General features: G+C 36.8%; 1 protein-coding gene, 1 long non-coding RNA gene and 2 pseudogenes across 6 annotated transcripts; 2 read left to right on the top strand and 2 right to left on the bottom strand.

Annotated features, from left to right (window-relative positions):
* Positions 1–1,682: 1,682 nt before the first annotated feature.
* LOC148695543 (LRR receptor-like serine/threonine-protein kinase EFR) lies at positions 1,683–5,292 on the top strand. The gene is made up of 2 exons (XM_088697820.1): positions 1,683–4,549; positions 4,692–5,292. The coding sequence occupies exons 1-2, from the start codon at positions 1,858–1,860 to the stop codon at positions 5,066–5,068; spliced, it is 3,069 nt and encodes a 1,022-aa protein (XP_088553946.1). The 5' UTR covers positions 1,683–1,857; the 3' UTR covers positions 5,069–5,292.
* A 1,482-nt stretch (positions 5,293–6,774) lies between these two features.
* Positions 6,775–11,806, bottom strand: LOC148695542 (protein TRIGALACTOSYLDIACYLGLYCEROL 4, chloroplastic-like; annotated as a pseudogene). Its single transcript, XR_015964655.1, has 4 exons — positions 11,420–11,806; positions 10,447–10,693; positions 9,038–9,419; positions 6,775–8,496 (listed from the first exon to the last, which is right to left on the bottom strand). The product of XR_015964655.1 is annotated as a protein TRIGALACTOSYLDIACYLGLYCEROL 4, chloroplastic-like (transcript).
* Positions 11,807–12,477: 671 nt separating this feature from the next.
* Positions 12,478–20,903, bottom strand: part of LOC148695539 (protein TRIGALACTOSYLDIACYLGLYCEROL 4, chloroplastic-like) — a 56,194-nt pseudogene continuing 47,768 nt past the window's right edge.
* On the top strand, positions 17,898–20,510 carry LOC148695541 (uncharacterized). 4 transcript variants are annotated; one of them, XR_015964076.1, is made up of 4 exons: positions 17,898–18,218; positions 18,293–18,619; positions 18,818–19,950; positions 20,141–20,510. It is a non-coding gene; the product is annotated as an uncharacterized LOC148695541 (long non-coding RNA). The 4 variants fall into 4 exon arrangements; XR_015964075.1 differs by having other exon boundaries at positions 17,899–18,218; positions 18,818–19,644; positions 19,997–20,510; XR_015964074.1 differs by having other exon boundaries at positions 17,902–18,218; positions 18,818–19,293; positions 19,585–20,510.

Here is a 20,903-nt window from a genome sequence, read left to right as displayed (position 1 = left end):
AACAACTATATAATTATTTAAGACCACATTACCTTGTCAAAAATAAAATAAGTTTGTCATTTTGAAAATTCATTTCCGACAAAAAACTAACTACTAATGACAAGTCTTGTGCGTAGATAATAAAGTATTTTCGACGGCTAGTTAGAAAAAATTATTTCCAATGGGACAATTTGCAACTCCCAGCGAGGGCTTTTCTCCATCGAAAATAAATATTTGTGACGGCAAAATGCCTTTTTCGACGGTATTTGATCGTCGTTAATGACACTTGGTTTTATAGTAACTTGTAAGCTAAGCAAGAAAATAGAATCAAAACAATGTAGTAGCTATCTTCCCCAACACTTATTTCAAGCTGGTAGGCCAGTAACAATTAATGAATGCCAGCTATATCTACCAGTCTACCACGGCACCGTCCAATACTAGAGACAATATAGTTGACCCATATATGCCCAGTCAAGTCCAAATATTCCATAATCTATAATCAAGATAATTTACAACCAAGTGTTGATGCACAAAAGCTGATCCCCTTAAAGTTGGATTTCATTTAAGAAATCTTACTTACAAACCTATAAAAGCACTACTAAATTATACACTAAATGGTATGAAGTGACCGTAATTGTGACTTAAAACCTTTATCTTCTCTGATAACTGAGAGTAGCGGAGCTTTTATTTATTTATTTTGGTGTGGTAATGTTTCCATTACTTGTTCTTTGGATAATGTTAGGGAAATTAAGTTTATAGGTAAAATTTTGTAAACTAAATGATATGAAAGTTGATAATTGAATTATGAATTAAGCTTTGATAAACATGATGATTCTTATTAGTGATGTATCATTTAGTTTATAAATTTTATATATAAATTTAGTCTTCTTATCATTACCGTATTATTTGTGTATATCCTCAATCCAATCACGAGACGCAAACACGCACCAATCCGGAAGGAGAGGGTCAGAAGACCTACACTATTTGTTGGCATAAATAAATGACACGACACTACACCAAAATTAGCAATTGTAATTGTACAAAACCAAAGATAAATACTTTTTTTTTTTTTTTTCATACTATCCATGAACAAGAATGAGCATTTTTTATGCATTCGAACACGATTATGGGATGTTATTATTTCACTCAAATATAAATCGTAAATTTGTTATTTTATTAATATACCCAAAATGTGACATACGTCAACATTGTTGCCTACCTTTATTATAACACATATAATAATATGCTACATAACTTGTATTTTTGGTATCCATAAAAAAATTTCAACAAGAACACATTCATCAAGCAAGTCACTGTGTCATACTGTTTATAATCAAAGAGAAAATTTCACACAAAACCAATCTCTCTCTTTTTTTTCATTTGTTTTAAGTTAAAGTATGAATATGCCACTTATTATTACGGTCTAATAATATTCCTCTTCATTGGAAGTGAGAGGTCTTAGGTTCAATTTTCATCAAAGACAAATTTGAACCACATTATTGATAGCACATCGTGATGCTTAACCCACTCTTCATCCTTTAATGTAGATAATATTGTTCGTTAAAAAAAATAAAGAAGAATGAATACAATAATTTTCAAAAAAGTGAATATTCCTAATATTAGTTCACAAAATTAGATGTAAATTGAATTTATTCATAAAATTAAGTTAAAAAGAAAAGAGAGAGACTTTTTTGGTCAGGTCAATGCTATCCCTCATCGACTACGATATCGGTGGCTGTAGATCCACTGCATGCGTACAGAGCACTCTGGTTATGATTATAAATTGGATTCTGCTAAAGCTGGTATACAAACCATCAGTCCTGCTATACTCTTTTATAAATTGAGTTTTAACTTCCTTACAAAATAAATAGCATCATCATGGGGATGGGGTTTTACAACTCCATTTCTGCATTGTTTTTGTCATCCCATTTTATGCATGCTTTCATTCCCCACTCTTGCCTTCCTTGTTTCGCCCTTCCGGGAAATGAGACAGATAGACTCGCTTTGCTTGAAATCAAGGCTAGCATAACTCATGACCCTTTTAAAGTCCTGACTTCATGGAATGAAACCATCCACTTTTGCTCTTGGCATGGCGTTACATGTGGTCGTCGTCATAAGAGGGTCACAAGCTTGAGCCTGCCGTCCTTGAAACTTGCAGGATCTATATCGCGGCATGTTGGGAACTTGAGTTTTTTGAGAGTCATTGATCTCCAAGAAAACAGCTTAGGCCATGAAATTCCTCCAGAATTCAGCCGCCTGCACAGACTGCAAGACCTACAGTTAAACAACAATTCACTGAGTGGAGAAATTCCTACCAACTTGTCATGTTGCTGTCAGCTCCTCAGGCTCGCTGTTGGTTTCAACGTCCTGATGGGAAAAATTCCGAATGAGCTTGGCCTCTTGTCAAAGTTAAGAGTTTTTTCCATCCACTCTAACCACTTTACAGGGGGAGTCCCTACTTCTTTTAGCAATTTATCATATCTTGAAAAGTTCTCCGCATCTTTTAATAATTTGAGTGGCACTGTCCCGGATATTTTTGGCCGAATGACCAATCTTAGCTTTCTTGCTTTTGATGTAAATAGCTTTTCGGGTATGCTTCCTCCCTCAATCTTTAATCTCTCTTCTCTCACAGTCCTTGCTATGCTATCCAACGAAATCCAAGGGAGTCTACCCTCAAACTTCGGTATGGTCTTTCCGAGTCTCCATACATTTTCCATTTCCCATAACCAATTCAGTGGATCTATTCCTCTTTCCTTATCTAATGCGTCAAATCTAATTGAATTTTCGATGGGAGGTAACCAACTGCATGGAAAGGTCCCTCCTTTGACGAATTTGCATAAGCTTAAGCGGTTAGTCCTTGCTGTCAACCATCTCGGAAGTGGGGGAATTGATGACTTGACCTTTCTCTGCGATTTGAGCAATGCCACCCATTTAGAAATTCTCCAAATGGCTACCAACAATTTTGGGGGCACCTTACCTCAATGCATAGGAAACCTGTCTTCTTCTCTTCAAAAATTCAATATAGGTCGAAATAAAATATTAGGAAGTATCCCGAATGAGATTGCAAATCTGGCTAACTTAGAGGTTTTGTTGATGTCTGAGAACCAATTATCAGGTCACGTTCCCCCTGGTGTAGGAAAGCTGCACAAGTTATATGAATTAGGTTTTAATAGGAACTCTCTCTCTGGCAATCTTCCATCCTCCTTCAGAAATTTAAGTCAATTATATGAGTTATACTTAGGAGTCAACAACCTTGAAGACAATATCCCGCCAAGTTTAATAGAGTGTCAGAATTTGAGGATCTTATCTCTTGGTGCCAACAATTTCAGCGGTATAATATCGCAAGAAATCTTTGGTCTGTTGAACTTGTATGTACTAAGTTTACAACAAAATCATTTTATAGGCTCCCTGCCAGAGAACATAGGAATTTTAATAAATCTAGAGTATTTAGATATCTCTGATAACATGTTATTCGGTAAAATTCCCGCTAGTCTTGTTAGTTGTATAAAATTAGAGTACCTAGACATGCATGGAAATTTCTTCAATGGGACAATTCCATCAACTTTGAGTTCACTAAGAGGTCTTACAAAATTGTCTCTCTCTCACAACAACTTGTCAGGCACCATTCCAGAATTCTTAGAAAATTTTGTATTTTTGGAATCTCTGAATCTATCTTATAACAATTTTGAGGGCATGTTGCCGATCAAAGGAGTGTTCAAGAATGCAACGGCGACATCAGTTGAAGGAAATAGCAAGCTTTGTGGGGGCATACCTGAGTTTCATTTGCCAAAGTGCAAACTCCAGCATGCAAAAAAGAAAGGATTGAGCTTAACCATGAAATTGGTTCTCTCCCTCGTTTGTGGGATTCTTGGAGTCATTTTTGCACTAACCTTTTTGTACCTTTATTGCTCACGGCGGGACAAAAAGGGTCAAGCTGCAACTGATTCGGACAAATTTCCCCAGGTGTCTTACCAAAGTCTTCTAAAGGCAACAAATGGATTCTCCTCAACCAACTTGGTCGGTATGGGCAGTTTTGGGTCCGTTTATAAAGGAGTATTAGAGCAAGGTGAAACTACAGTTGCCATCAAGGTACTCAACCTCGTTCGTCGCGGAGCTTACAAAAGTTTTATTGCTGAGTGCGAGGCTTTCAGAAATATTAGACACCGTAATCTTGTCAAGGTACTCTCAGCATGTTCTGGTTTTGATTATCGCGGTCACGACTTCAAGGCCTTAATTTATGAGTTCATGGTTAACGGGAGCTTGGAGGAATGGCTGTATCCAATTCATACAATTGGTGAGACAAATGAGAGGCCAAGGAGCTTAACAATTTCTCAGAGGTTGAATATTGTTATTGATGTTGCTACGGCATTGGATTATCTCCATCATCATTGTGAGACGCCAATAGTTCATTGCGACCTCAAACCCAGCAATATTCTTCTCAATGAGGACATGGTTGCACATGTAGGTGACTTCGGGTTGGTGAGGTTCCTACCAAAAGCTGCTGAAAATTCTTCGGGAAATCAATCAAGCTCTTTAGGGATCAAGGGAACTATTGGTTATGCTCCTCCAGGTAAATACACTTGGTGGTTTATTTTTCCCTAGCTAGTATTTTAAAATTGTGCAGTATTTATTTTAAAATTTTCAAACATGAAATGAGCTTTTAGCATTTCACTAGAAAATTAGAATCTAATGTTCTGAATTGTGGAATGCAGAATATGGCATGGGACATGAAGTGTGGACACAAGGTGATGTGTACAGTTTTGGCATCCTCCTGTTGGAAATATTTACAGGAAAAAGACCGACCGATGACATGTTTCAGGGAACTTCAAACCTTTATAGCTTTGTGAAGGCAACTCTGCCTGAGCAAGTGGAAGAGGTTTTAGATCCCGTTCTTGTTCAAGAGAGCAATCATCCTAATGAGGGGAGGGCAAGGAATCGCATCCTAATCATAGAAAGTTTAATATCTGTTTTAGAAATTGGTGTTGCTTGCTCAGCGGAGTTGCCTAGAGAAAGATTGAACATCTGTGATGCTGTGGCACATATGTGTCGGATCAGAAACAAACTTCGAGCAAATGGTATATGCGAATAGAAGCTTATTGTTAATATGTGGTATAGCATGTAATAGTATTGATGTTATGTGAAAGCGTTCTCGTATTTGTTAGATAAAAAATGCAGTGCAAATGGCTAGTTGATCAATGCTTGCCAAACAAACTTATTTGCATCGAATTATGCTTGAACAATGACATTCTGGCTTTGCCAAACATTACAGGACGAACACTCTGAAAGAATTAAAACTAAAAATTAAAAAACAAATTTGTGGAAAGTATTCATCAAATTTCAAACCTATGTTGGATTTCCTACTCTCTGTTGAGAGGCTTATCCCTGGTTGAAAATGGGAAGCGTTCCATAGTAGTTTATTGCTTTTCTTGTTTTATTTTTTTTAGAAAACCTAGACGGTACGAGGAGAATTTTATTAATAACAAAAAGTTACACCTAGTTAGGAGGGACATAAACCTAACTTCTCGTAATACAAGAAAAAAGAATAAAAAATACATGAAAAAGAAGGGGTATATAAACCTTACTCTTCTATAAACGAAACAATAAAGATACAAAAATACGCATTCATCAGTCATTCATTCATCAACATTGAGCATTCATCATCGACACGAATGCAGAAAAGAATTTGAGGCTGAGTTCAGTCATCCATTCATCAACATTCATCATCCATTCATCAACATTTATCTTTCGCTCACTTACTCTCATATTTCATTAAAATATTGTTTTACATATAGTTTGGGGGTGGTCCAGGCAACACAGAGGTGGGCATTCATCAAAGCCATGTCACAGAAAATTACATGAGCATTGACGAAATTTTAGGTCTATAAATGCATGACAGAAACACTTCACAAATCCGTATGACTTTCAGAGATATTAAACCATGCTTAATTTTAACGCAGTGGAGGGATTTGATTTACCTTTCATTTTGTAGATCCGAGTTCTTGCAGCCATCTTTGCTGTGTGTACGGCACCTTCAATTGTGAGCCATTGCTCCTTGCAGTTCCTATTCCCCTTGGCCTTACTCGGATCCCCAAGTCCACATACAGAAAACATACATGCATGAGTCAGAATTTCGTTTTCATTTGAGCTTCGGTTGTGAAAACGAAAGGGAGAAATGGTTGGATGCATTTTTATTTCAGATATTGCCAAGTGGAGACCATAATCGCAGAGAGAATGAGAGATCTTTACCTCGGTTTTCGCAGAGGAATGCACGATGGTGACAATCTGGGCTAGAATCAAAGATTGCCATGGCTGGGTTCCGTTTTTGACAGAGATGGAGATGGATTCATGTTTTGACGTTCTGGGTTGATGATGGAAGCTAGGGTTTCAGTTCCATGAGAAATGAAGGGAAAGAGGAAATGAAGGAGATAGCTTTCACGGCTCTGGGCTCGTGGGTACGGCGCCAGTTAGGAGAGATGAGGAAATGGGCCTCTAGTTCATGTTTCCTGTCACGGGTTCAACTCTCCAGAGCACTGAAATTTTGCTTCTTTTCCCAATATTTTCCAGCGCCTCTGTTTCTTTCTTGTCAGCAGGTCACCACTTCGAATCGCAGGTGTGTCGGTTTCATTGTCTTTTCTTTTATTTCTGTTCCTGTTTCCTTTGTTATTTTATATTTTCTTTTATTGTTTCTTTCTTTTATTTTCTTTTGTCTTTGTTAACTATTTTTCAGTTTTTAAGGTTTTAATCCGTATGACTAATTCATGAGTTATCCTTTCACAATTAGCACATTCACACCAACATGATTTGTGGGGGTGAGATCGCAGCACTTGCTTTTCATCTAAGTTAATTTTTTATATTTTTGTTCTAAAAAAAATAAAATTTATTTATTGTTATAAATAAAGTAATAATTGTTCCACCGAGACTTTGCTTAGTAACTAGGTTAGTCATGCCTAATCAGCAGTGATCTCGCGTCAAATAGTAGAGTCTTGGCATGGGATGAGGTGGTTAGTTGGTTTCATAGCCTTTTCAGCTCGAGTTAGTAAGTCCTTAGGGGCATTCTACACCTAGTGCCCCAAAGCCCTTGTGGTTTGGGAGCCATTGACCTAAAACTCATTACATGGGTTGGATCGAAAGTTTAAGTGAACTAACATTGCACAACCACTTTTATTACTATCTTCTTCTTCTTTTTCTTAAGCCTTTTCCCACCATGTGGGGTCGGCTGTGAGGGATGCAACACGAGGACTTATTAAGCGGTCACCCATCCTAGTACTACTCTCGTTCAAACTCGTTTAACTTTGGAGTTCGGATGGACTAGACTCTGTGGTGGTAAGGGTTTTAGGTTAACTTCAAAATAGTTATGTTTGAAGTTAGTAAGTATTAACTAAAATGGACAAGTGGTAAGGGTTTTAGTCGAGTCTTTTTAACCATGTTGATTCATTTTATACCAAATGAAGTTCATGAGTTTTTTTCTAATTAATTCTAAATGGCTTAGACTCTGTGGTGGTATTGGTTGGAATTTTTTAAAAGATGTTCTAATTTTAACATTTTTTATGGATTGCAACTTGAAAGTGAAAATTGTCATAGTCAATTTTTGTTAAAGTTTTTAGTTTGTTAGTTTTTATTTTTTGTTTTTGAGTTTTGTTTTGCTAGAGGACAGGCAAAAAAAGTTTTTAGTTTGTTAGTTTTTATTTTTTGTTTTTGAGTTTTGTTTTGCTAGAGGACAGGCAAAAAGCTAAGTTTGGGAGTATTTGATGAGTACATATTATACCATATATTTTACCCTATTCTTAGTTATAGTTTATTGGTTATTTTGGTAAAATTTTGATACTTTGTTTTCTATTTTCAATGCAAGGCATTCAACTTCCTCTTGAGTAAAAAGTGATCAAACGGATGAATTTTAGAGATTTCAATTGAAGGATGTTCGTGAGTCTTTCAAGATGATTGTCCCAAAATTTCAGATTTTTCTACCAAGTCGTTTAACCGCGGCGAAGAAAAGAAGGCACAGCGCGTAGCTTTCCCAGATTGACGTTTTTGAACATTATGGGTATTTTGGAGGTGAAGATGGAATATTTTGAGGAAGATTTGCTTTGAGGATTTGATGGGGACGATGCAGGTTTTGTAACACATTGTGCATAATTGCATTTAAAATATCTCTTACAACTTAAGGTGTGAAACATTTAAAAAGTTAAGGAATAAATAGAAATACCTGCTGCTGAAAGATTAGATTGATCCTAGGGGAGGACATCGGATCTTTTGCACTATTAGCTGAGGAACTCTTCAAACCATTATCACCCTTTTAGCCAAACCTGACGCTGAACAAATATCCAGGCGAGCATCAATCCAGGTCAAATCACCGTAGAGCTCTCCAAATTTTCCGTGCTGGAAAGTATAGCAGAGAGCCGAAAAAATCAATACTGAATGGACTTCTCTTCTTACTGCTCCAAGAATTGCCCTCGTCTCGGCTCATATCAACTGCCACTGGGTTGTACCCATCCTGAAACCAGGCAGTGCAGCCTCCACCTAAAATTTAATGCCACCATTGACCAGAAGAAGTGAGAATGGCATTACAAATTAATTTTGCAAACGAAAGGGAACTATATCACTAACAATGATTAATTTTGACAATTAAAGAATTTCGTATCTGGCCTTCCCTGGGGCAAACATCAGGAAATAGTTAAAGTAAAAACTAAAGATACTGCATACTGTCGGCAACAGATCTGGACTTGTAAACACAAAATAAAAATATAGAATTGTTCTGTTAGAATTTGTCTCTAGAATTATTTTTATTACTATTATTTTCTTTTACTGCAGTCACACCTACTAAAAGGAGGTGACATACTCCTTAAGTCTACTGGCTTTTAATATACTAAAGTAGAAAACTACACACATACAATATAAATGAAACTAAGAGGTACCAAAACATGTATACATGTATAAAAACATGCAAATGTATAAACTAAAAAATTATAATATACACCTGAGTATTGGTATGAAACTTCAAAAAAACTGTAACGAGATAATACAAGTTATCACAGAAAATATGAGTAACGTGTTAAATTACCAAAAACTCCATATACTGCAGCATGAGGTTCTTTAAGACGCACATCATAAGATGGCCGCCAAAACAAACCCTTTTCTTTCTGTATCATGATGTCTTTTCGTGTCTCATTTTGACTCCAAAGATCTTGGCTTTTTTCATAAGAAAAGGCAGCCTTTGCGCAGAATCCAGGCATTAGAGAAGGAGGTGCCTCATCATCTATGGAATTAACTGCCTGGGGATGACCACTGTTTTTATGTACACCAATGTGGTACCGCAATCCAGATTTGGAGACAAGTGATGACATATCTAAGGAAATTGACTCAGGCACATCCCAGTATTTTCCCTTATGGTCAACTAACAGTTCAGGCCATGCAGCCTCAAGTGTAATATCATGGTAAGGAAGCTGCAAACACCTTAAAGGTTGAGAAAATTTAATGCATGGCTCATAATTTAAACAGGAAGATAAATAAAGGAAATAAAGGTACAGACATGAACTTTTTCACTCAAACAGCTTAGGCAGCACATGTGCAATGTTAAAGGTACTGATATTAACTTTGTCAGTACATGGCTCTTAATTTATAGACATGAAACTTTCCAATTTTATCTATGTTCCCTGCAGTGCATATGTGCAATGTTATCAAGTAATGTAACCTATAAAGAAAAGTGGTAAACAGAAGAAACTTGTAAATTAAGATTTTTGAAGCATGTTGATATATACGAACCTATATCCAAGGTATGTTCAGGAAAGAAATGAAAAAATTGTGGCCTCATTTAGTCTCTAAGATTGGATTGAAATGGACAACCCACTATATTCAAGGTATGTTGACGAAAGAAATGAAAAAATTGTGGCTTACTTGAAGGTTGGAGATGGATTATTTTCCATTCCAATCCACCAAAATGGTAAGGATCAGAAGGGATTATTTTCCATATCCCCCTTCTAATCACCTCAATATGAAAAATCATTCACCCCTATCTTTAATATACCCTCAATATAGTAGTTTGTCCATTCCATTCCAATCCTAGAGACCAAACAAGGCCCTACTTTTCAACAATTAAGAAATTAGGAAAGAATACTTTAAGATTATACATGCTGACAGAATCTGGTAAAGTTCAAGTGATACATCCCTATAATTACTTATTTTTAACTTCAATTCCTATAAGAGAAATTTGTCATATGAAAGAAAGAAAAAAATCGCAGTTGGATGATACTACAACCTAGCATGAACAAACCCAAAAAAGAACTTTAAACCTAACAACTCCAATCAGTAAACAAATTATCCACCTAGCCATAGCAATTGTACAAAAAATGAAGAAATTGACACCCATAAATCCCTCAAACTAGCTTCAAAAACCCGGCAAACAAGGGACAAAAGGAATTCTGACTGTTTAAACATTTGATTAAAGGTCAAAACAAGAAAGTAAATGTGTGCCTTATGAAAGAGCATCAATTTGTTGCGGCGTCCTTTTTTCTCACCATGTCCTTCTGTGCTCAACTTTATGGATGAGGACGGAGACGAAAGAAGCTGTGTGCATAATCCAAACGAATAAAGTGACTTGTCCAAGACACGCTTCACCACATCTTTCAAAGTAGGGACCCCCATCTCATCATTGGTAACTTCAGCTTTAATACAAGAAAAGAGTTTCTTCGGGCGGAACTGCCCAATTAATCCAAGCCACCTATTTTCACGCAGATCATGTAACAAGGGAATTAGTATGTCGGACAACTAAGAATGCTAATGTGAGATGACTTTGGTCTAAGCATAGGGATAATCCCAACCAGTGCTCTGATAAACCTGATAAAGCTTTGATGCTCTCGAAAAACATAAGAACTCGCTTGCAAATCGGTAAAATAACAAGGCAACAAAAAATTCATGCTTTATGTGCTATACCACTAGAACTAGGCAAACAAGCTTTGTTCGGCTGTCAAGCTTTCCACTCAATCTCTCTTTCTCACATCAAGTAATTCACCAATAACCCAAAGTTTATACAATATACCAACATCTTCCTAAATATCAAACAAAGAACAAACCAAACCTAGAAGCAGAGGCTCCTTAGCAATTAGTAACATAAAAATTGTTTACAAAAATACGAATTTGGAGAACAAAAAAAAGGTTCATTTCTCAGGAAACAGGAGACAAATTATCTTTCCTAACCTTTTTCCTTTACCCAATTCAACCCCATAACAACAATTTCAATTGTTCTTCTCTCCAAACTTTCCCGGCAACCAAACAAACAACAAATGAATCACACCCATTTCCCATCATTTTCTCAGTAACCATACAAACCACAAACCAATCAACAGAAACACGTAAAACGAAAAAGAATATCCATTAAACGAAAAATAAAATAAATTTGAGAAAACCCAATAGGCAATAGCTAAGCAAAGAAGTTGTAGCCGTGTACCAGTTAGAGGTAGCTGGTCTGAGCAGAGGGACTGGTGAGTGAAAGAACCCAAGTCCCTGTAAGAATTGGGGTTGTAGGAAGGTATAACACCCAGAAGAAAGAGTTGCTGAATCCTAAGGGCTCGGCTGGCTCGAGCACCGTCGAGAGGAAAGGGGTCGCCGGGAACGGCCTTGGCGGAGCCCTCAAGGGTCTGAGGTGAAGAAACGTTCAAGTCCTAGAAGGCTGAGTCCATCGCCGTCCTCAGGTTCGCCATTGTTGGCTGTCGAAAGAGTGAGGGAGCGCGAATTCTTTTTGGTTTCGGTTTTGGGGTTCAAGTGGTGGGTTTGTGAAGGTTTTATTTGTCTCTTCCTTTGGGTCCTTATCTGTCTTGAAATGAGTTTGAACATGGTGTATCCTCTTTATCGCATTTGTGCTAATGACATGATATTAAGTAGAGAAAAACTTATGAGTTATAATTGTTTCATTGGCTTGAGACTTTACCATGGCGATGGATCATTGTCATAGAAGTACTTTGCGAGAAAGAGATTGATGGTTGGGAAATCCGCAAAATCCACCATGGTGTGAAAGGAGAAAGTGGTGATGGAGTGCTCATATGTTATATTTCAATGAAGGAAGATGCTAGTTTAAGGGAGGTGAATAGGTTCCAATTTATAAATTTAATGTTAATATCGATTCTCAAATTTCACATTCGCATCATATGAAATATCCTACATAATAAACAAATAAATGTACACATAGACGTAGGAAAATCCTCAGGCTCCCTCCCAAGTCAAGACAAATGAGGACGGAAAGACTTGCAAAACTCATCAACTAGTAGGCAATTTTATCTCCAAGCTTTGCTACTCAAACTTTCTTCAACCTTTAAGTGGAAGTGGCACGATACTAACGCAGTCAAGTGCAATCCTGGAATCCGTTCGAAAGACAATTGGCCCTTAAATCTACAAATGAAAGGTAATGTGTCAATAACAATTGGATTTTCATCCCATTAACCAAAACATTTACCCCAGCCACGCATGTTAATAGCCATATAAAGGAGCTCAGCTTTTCATCCTCTCATTTTAAAGTTCTACGCTGATCTAATAATCGTACATTAAAATACATGAGCAGTAAAACGACTGTACAGATACGTCAGCAGAAAAATGACTGCAGATTATCGAAATCAGACAGGGCATACACTATCACATCCCAGTGTCGACTTCGCCGTAACACAATATTGTCCGTTTTGGGCTCCGATCACGCCCTCATGGTTTTGTTTTTGGGAACTCACACGAGAACTTCCCAGTAGGTCACCCATACTGGGATTGCTTTCGTCCAAGCTCGCTTAACTTCGGAGTTCCGATGGAACCTAAAGCCAGTAAGTTTCCAAAAAGCCTTGTGCTATATGGAGGTGCGCATGTACATATAAGGCATGTCACCCTCTCTCCATTGGTCGATGTAGGATGTTACATACGCACTTCCACAAGTACCAATTAGAAAATGACTATGCGGATTTTGTAACATATTGTGCATAACTGCATTTAAAAATTCTCTTCCAACTTAAGGTGCACAACATTTAGACAGTTAAGGTATAAATAGAAATACCTGCTGCTGAAGGATTATATTGATCCTAGCGGAGGACACCGGATCTTTTGCACTATTAGCAGGGGAACTCTTCAAACCATAAATAACCCTTTTAGCCAAAGCTGAAGCTGAACAAATATCCAGACGAGAATCAATCCTGGTTAGATCACCGTAGAGTTCTATAAATTTCCCGTGCTGGAAAGTATAGCAGAGAGAGCCGAAAAAATCAGCACTGAATGGATTTCTCTTCTTATTGCTCCTAGAATTGTCCTCGTCTCCCTTCATATCAACCGCCACTAGGTTGTACCCATCCTGAAACCAGGCAGTGCAGCTTCCACCAAAAATTTAATGCCACCATAGACCAGAAGAAAAAGTGGGAAATGGCATTACAATTTCATTTTCCAAATAAAAGGGAACTATATCACTAACAATGACTAGGTTGACTACCCATTATTTTTTACAATTATAGAATTTTGTATCTGGTCTTCTCTGGTGCAAACATCAGGAAATGGTAAAGTAAAAAACTTAAGAGCACTTCCAGCATGGAACCCCTCAGGTAATAAACTATGTTATCCACCTAGTGAACAATAACTGCCCTTAATGAACAGTAATCGCCTTTTGCATTTCCACTGTTGCATTTCAATAGCCTTGGCAATGGGCAATAAAATATTTTTTTTTTTATTTATAAAATAATACAAAATAATTTTATTTGTAATTTCCGATAAGATTTTTAATCGTTCTCGTTGCGCCACGTGTTATTATCTGAAAAGTTATAAAATAAAATAATATAAAATAATTTTATTTGTAATTTCAGATAAAATTTTTAATCGTTCTCGTTGCGCCACGTGTCATAAAATCCGAAAAGACAATTATTGGTGATGGATTTCCGATAAGATTTTTAATCGTACTCGTTGCGCCACTTGTCATTATCCGAAAATGCAATTATTGGTGATGGATTTCCGATAAGATTATTAAACAATCACGTCGCACCACGTGTCATAATCTATTTACAATCTTTGAGGATAGATTTCCATCAGATTTTTAACAAATGACGACATGCCACGTGACATTATCTACATCATAATCCTTTCTGAATCCTCCATATAATCCACCATCCATCATCACAAATCTCATACCAATTTTCTCAAGATCTCTATCATTATTCATAGTTTCTACTTCCTTCTTCACCAAAATCTCTATCATTATTCATAGTTTCTGATTCATTTTTACAATGTCTTCTTCTTCAAGGATGATGTGGGAAATCGATTAGTAAGAGGAAGAATTGTTTAACGAATCAGAAGAAATGTTCAATCTCCAAGTGGCCCAAAATGAGAAAGAATAGGATGAGGAGCGTAAAAGGAGAGATGACAAAGCAAGAATGGGTAGAGCCTCACATTTCCGTCGAGTCATCCAAGCTATGGGTTAGATATGCTGGCCCAGCCGTTCTAGAAACCTTGATAGAAGCTGTGGTGTAAGGTAGATGATAATGAAAACGTATTTATAGAAAAGTAAAAAAAAAAAAAAAAAATTTAATTTCAAATTTTTTTTTTTGGATTTTTATTCATTTTTTACAATTAAATTTTTTTTTTATTCAACTAATTAATCTCTGCCGTTGGATTTTTTAAAAATTGAATTCCAACGCTCCAGATTGTGCCACGTGGCACAACGGTAACATTTCTGAATTTTAAAACCTTTTTTTTTATATTTATAAAGGAGAATAATATCAACCATTGATCTCAAATCCAACGGTTGATATTAAATAAGATTTTTATTATGTTTTTTACCGTTGCAAATCTGATGGTCCACATTTTCTTGCTGTTGAGATCCAATGGACCATGGGAAGCGACGTGGCTTCCCAACGGTAACAATTTGAAACTGCGTCGTGGGCCCCATTCGCTGAAAACATGTCGGGTGACGCGCCCCCACACGCGGGCGCAGTGCACGCGCCTGATAGAAAAAAAATAAAAAAGGGGTTGACGCCTAGCTGACGTCAGCCTTGCGTCAGATAGCCTTTGGGCTCGCGGCTGGCAATTCGTGACAGGCCTGGTGCTCGGGCCTGCCCTGTTCCTCGGGCTCCCACACACTGGAGTCAATAGGCCGGGCCCTCGGGCCCTGTTTGCTGGCCTGTTTCCCGAGCAAAAGCCAACACTGAAAGTGCTATAAGAGATTGCATACTGTCGGCAACAGACCTGGACTCATAAACACAAAACAAAAATATTGAATCGTTCCGTTAGAACTTTTGTCTCTAGAATTATATTTTATTACTATTATTTATGATGTTTCTTTTACTGCAGGCACATCTACAACCACGGAACAGATGAAAGGAGGTGACATACTCATTACATGTACTGGGTTTAATACTAAAGTAGAAAACTACACATACAATATAAGTGACACTAAGAGGTACCAAAACATGTATACATGTATAAAAACAGGCAAATGTATAAGCTAAATGTTATACAATATTGCACCTGAGTATTGGTATGAAACTTCCAACAAAAATGTAATGAGATAATACAAGTTATCACAAAAAAATATGAATAACGTGTAAAATTACCAAAAATTCCAGATACTGAAGAATGAGGTTTTTTAAGACGCACATCATAAGATGGCCGCCAAAATCAACCCTTTTCTTTATGTATCATGATGTCTTTTCGTGTCTCATTTTGCCTCCAAATATCTTGGCTTTTTTCATAAGAAATGGCAGCCCTTGCGCAGAATCTACGGAATTAACTGCCTGGATGTTTTTATGTACACCAATGCGGTACCGCAATCCAGATTCGGAAACAAGTGATGACATATCTAAGGAAATTGACTCAGGCAAATCCCAGTACTTTCCTTTATGGTCAACGAACAGTTCAGACCATGCAGCCCCAAGTGTAATATCATGGTAAGGAAGCTGCAAACATCTTAAGGGTTGAGAAAATTTAATACATGGCTCATAATTTAAACAGGAAGATAAATGAAGGAATAAAGGTACAGACATGCAATTTTTCACTAAAACAGCTTAGGGAGCACATGTGCAGACATGAAACTTTCCCCTTTTATCTATGTTCGGTGCAGTGCATATGTGCAATGTTATCAAGCCATGTAACCTATATTTAAAAGTGGTAAACATAAGAAACTTGTAAATTAAGACATTTGAAGCAAGTTGATATATATGACCTATATCCAAGGTATGTTCAGGAAAGAAATGAAAAAATTGTGGCCTCATTTGGTCTCTAAGATTGGATTGAAATGGACAACCCACTATATTCAAGGAATGTTGACGAAAGAAATGAAAAAATTGTGGGTTACTTGAACGGAGGAGAAGGATTATTTTCCATTCCAATCTGCCAAAATGGTAAGGATCAGAAGGGGTTATTTTCCATCATGTCTTATCCCCCTTCTAATCCCCTCAATATGAAAAAGCATTCACCTCTATCTTTAATATACCATGAATACAGTAGTTTAACCATTCCATTCCAATCCTAGAGACCAAACAAGGCCTTATTTTTCAACAATTAAGAAATTAGGAATAATACTTTTAAGATTATACATGCTGACTGAATCTGGTATATGTTCAAGTGATTAATAGCTCCTATAGATAAATCCTTAGAATTACATATGTTTAACTTTAATTCCTATATGAGAAATTTGTCGTATAAATCCTTAGATTATACATTTAATTTTATTTAACTTTAATTACACATCGACATCTTATGAAAATATCCTAGATATATGCATTTAAATAAACAAATGGAGTGTACTAAGTCAGGATAAACACCGAGGGCGCGTTTGTTTGCCCTTGCTAACTCTCATTGGATTGGACTGGACTAAGTGTTAGTCCGGTCCCCTATTTGTTACCCACTGGGACTAACGTTAATGACACTAATCTTCACTCGCCTTGACTAACCATGGGATTAGCCGGTCATAGTGAACCCCCTCAAAAACCATGGGATTGCTAGCCCCGTTTCCAGAACTGCATACGATGTTTGCATTGCAAGTCTACAAGCATGCTTCTGGGCAACTCTGTTTGCCCACCCATGGCCGGATCTGAAACTCAATCCCACCCACAACCTAAATCTCAAAATCCAGCCACCAAAATTCGAAAAGAAAAAGCAACACAATAACAATAACAATCTCAATAGAAAAATTCTTCCTTATTCCCGAAACTTCCTAGAAATCTCCCAGATAATTTTTCTTTTTCCCAAAAAATTTCGGAGAAAAATGGATAGAGAAGGGGAGAGAGTAGCTTTGGGGATGAAAAGAGATGGAGAGACGGAGAGGGAGGAGAGAGTAGCTTTGAAGATGATTTTGCAGGAAAATGGTTTTGAAGTGTTTTGCAGAAAAAAATGGAATTGAACTTTGAAGCATTTTGAAGGAAAAAAGATGGGAGGAAAGGAAATAATGGCGATGAAACCAAAGAGGAAGAAAGTATTCTCTAGAGAGAGGTAGAACGGTAGAAGAGTGTTTAGAAGGAAAAGCTTGATCTCATAATTTAATATTATTAGACATATATTAAATATTATAATATTATAATATATTAATTATTCTATTTTTTAGTACGACACTACATCAAACAGTTCACTAATTTAGTCTGATTTAGTCTAATCTAAACTAGTCAAACTTAGTCCCCAAACCTAGTCCAGTCTGAGATAGTCCGGTACAACAAACATACCTAAGAGGCTTAGAAAACTCATCAATTAGTAGGCAATTTTATCTTCACGCTTTGCCACTCAAACTCTTTCAACTTTTAAGTAAAAGTGGCATGATACTAACACGAATCAACTTCTTCTCAAATATTTGCAAAATAGAAATATTGCAGCAGCAACAGGGTTAATGTTCCTAAGCACGGTGTAAAGACGGAATTGGCCCCATATTATTGTTCAAGTTGCCCTTTGGTTTTCCATATGCACAGTAAAATTACGAAATTTCCCATGTTAGCATGTGTATCTGTGTTGTGAGCTGTCGTTCATGCTTTTCTCGGTGGTTTATGGAATTCGACATCAACTGTTTTCACACCATCGAACGAATCGACTCATCCCAATCTCCTGCACCTCTTCCTTCCTGCTCCAGTGCTCCATTTTCGATAGCCTTCCTCATCTTTCAACGAGATTCTTCAATCAAACAAAACCACCGCCAACTCTGTAAATTGCTTTTCCACCTGTTCACCCAAATTCGATGACTAGCTCACACGCGAGAACCGCGACGTACCACCACTCCATCCTCTCATTTTCCATAACCCTCTATACGGAAGGTAAGCAATTTATCCTACTTTAGATTTTTAAAAATTCTTTACCAAAGAAATTAATCTTCTGGTGATTTTTCTAGGGTTCCAAGGATTGAAAAAATTATGGGTTCTTGGAGGATTGGAGTGAGTGAATCTTCCCCTCCGCCTCTTCGCCTCATCTGGCAAAACATCGTCCCATTTAGCTCTGTTGCTCGCAATTAACAGAAAAATATTCGAAACCTAAAACCCTCAAACCAGCAAAGCGAATTCCCACACTTAAAATTCGAACCCAACAAATCGATTTCAAGTGCTAAGCGGCTAGGTTCTAGGTCTGCTAATTCCGGCGAGCTGTTTTCGTACGAATGCCGGCAAACCGTACCGTGTCGTCGTCTTGCCTTCGTCTTTCAGTTTCGAAATTCCAATTTAAGGTATGAGGGGTTTCAAATTTATTTATACAATATTTTTAGCAAACCAAGTGAGCTATCCATCGATGAAGCAGAGTGGGTAGGATTAGTTGCTTCTTTTACAAATTGTAATCACCGCCAATTTTCCCACTTTTACAAATTTATTTATACGAGAATTTATTTTATTTATTTTATATTTTTGTCTCCTTTTTCTCTGTTTAGCGGTCGATGAAAGCAGAGTGGGTAAGATCAGTTGCTCTGCAGCCTCACCCTCCAAACGCTACCCCATCACTTTGCTTCTCGGCGATGGCATTGGCCTCAACCTCGCCCCCTCCATCGATGGTTTCTTTTAATTCTGCTTCCGTTTTCTGAATTTTATTTCAGGTGCCTGAGAAACGGTGGGAAAATTAAAAGGAAAAGTCTTTTAATTTTCCCATATTTTCTTTGGGTTAATGTTTAACAATTTGAGCTGCTCTGTGTGTTGTATAATCGAGAAATTTTGTTGGGAAATTAGTAATTATATAACATTTGGATATTTGTATAACTGAATATGTTTACATAAACGAGAGATTGATTTTAAGTATGAAGAAGTACCTATTGGTGGAGCTGGCTTGGATTTGACTGGAGTGCCATTACCTGATGAGACCCTTTTGTCAGCTAAGCAATCGACGCAATTATTCTTCTCGAAGCAGTTGGGGGTAGGTCATGATTGTACTTCTCAATCCGTTTTATTTCTTAGTGATTATCCTTTTCAAGTGATATAATTTAGTTAATTCGATTATGGTTTTTGTTTCAAATTTTGGCTTCAATATCTTTACTTTGATTCTAATGAATGAAGCGAATTGTTCTCAAAATTTCAAGTTTTTCATGAATATGTTGCATTTCTTTAAAGCATGATTTGATTTTTTATTGTAATTTCAACATTTTGGATCTCTGTATGCCTTTTTATTATATTATTGCTCATTGGATTGGATTGATTTGGTGTGCAGAATTTGGAATTTGTTGAGGGGGCCTAATGTTACCATTGATGAAGTCTGCGCTTTTGGAAGGTAAGTAGTGATATTTAATTATCATTTTGTCAAATTTTAAGGGAAATTTCTGAATTAGGTGTGTGCTTGATCCGAAAAAGTCTCGGAACATTGCAATTCTTGCTTATTGCATTGTGTCCAATTTGGAAGGTAAGTTGTGATTCTGTAAGGATGTATTGAAGGGCCATTTGTTTAGTTCGTTAGTGGAATTTCGTTATTTCCGATATACTTGGTATAATTGATGATTAAGGTTTGAATGTCATAAGGTTCCCTTGGTTTATGATTGACAAATAAGAAGGAATTGAAGAAGTGGGTTTAGCCTTTTAGGTTAGTGGGGAGAACTGTTACAGAATTGTACTTCTTGTTATTGCAGGGAAATGAAACAGAATTGTCCCTTCTACAAAATTATCGAGTGGTAGCAAATTTGCAGATTCCCTATTCAATTGAAGTAATTTGTTTCAAATTTTATTTGTCTTCCTGTAATTTTCTGAAAAAAGGATTGTTCTGTTGCAAAAAGCAAGGCGATGCTCCCATCTCTTCAAGACTTGAAGTTTTCTATATTCCCTGGCTTTGTCTTCGAATTCAGGTATTTTGTTATTTGATTGCGTTGTATTTCTTGATTTGAATGACATGGATGCATCTAGTCCCGCAATTAACCATGAATTCCATGGGGTCCCGTAAACTTAATCATAATTGGTAATTTTGATTAATTTTTTAAAGTTTTGACTGATCAAAACAGTTTCAATATACTTATTGTAAGTGCTATGGATAGTTGGTTTGATGTGGTTTATCGCTACTCAAATGACTACAAAACACTCAAGTAATATGTACAAATTTCTTCTGATTTCACAATTTCCATGAATAATTCATGCCTTTTGTTATGTTTACTTGATTTCTAGTATCATCATGTTACTCGCCAAATCATGTTACTTGATTTCTGTGTTTTTCCACATCCAATTTCTAAAAATGATTTCCATCTGTCCAGGAATAAAAAATAAAAAGGCTTTTTAGCCAAACTGGTCCTTGAGATTTGCCTAACTCCTCACTTTGGTCCCTGAGATTTCCAATCAATATAAGTGGTCCCTGTGATTGTCCACCACCCATCATTTTGGCCCTTCTGTTAAGTGTCCCGGAGCTCTTGGCTGGAAGTTTAGGCAATTTTCAAAGCTTCGTAACTCAATAATTTATTAACCAAATTTGACCCATAATATATCAAAATGAAGATAGGAAAGTGTAGAATAAGATTATACAAATTTGGAATCCCAACGGTTGCCGGAGAT

Source organism: Pyrus communis, chromosome 7 (genome assembly GCF_041283825.1).
Source record: "Pyrus communis isolate YQ-2024b chromosome 7, ASM4128382v1, whole genome shotgun sequence".
Taxonomy (NCBI): domain Eukaryota; kingdom Viridiplantae; phylum Streptophyta; class Magnoliopsida; order Rosales; family Rosaceae; genus Pyrus; species Pyrus communis.
This window is presented reverse-complemented; position numbering and strand designations above follow the sequence as displayed.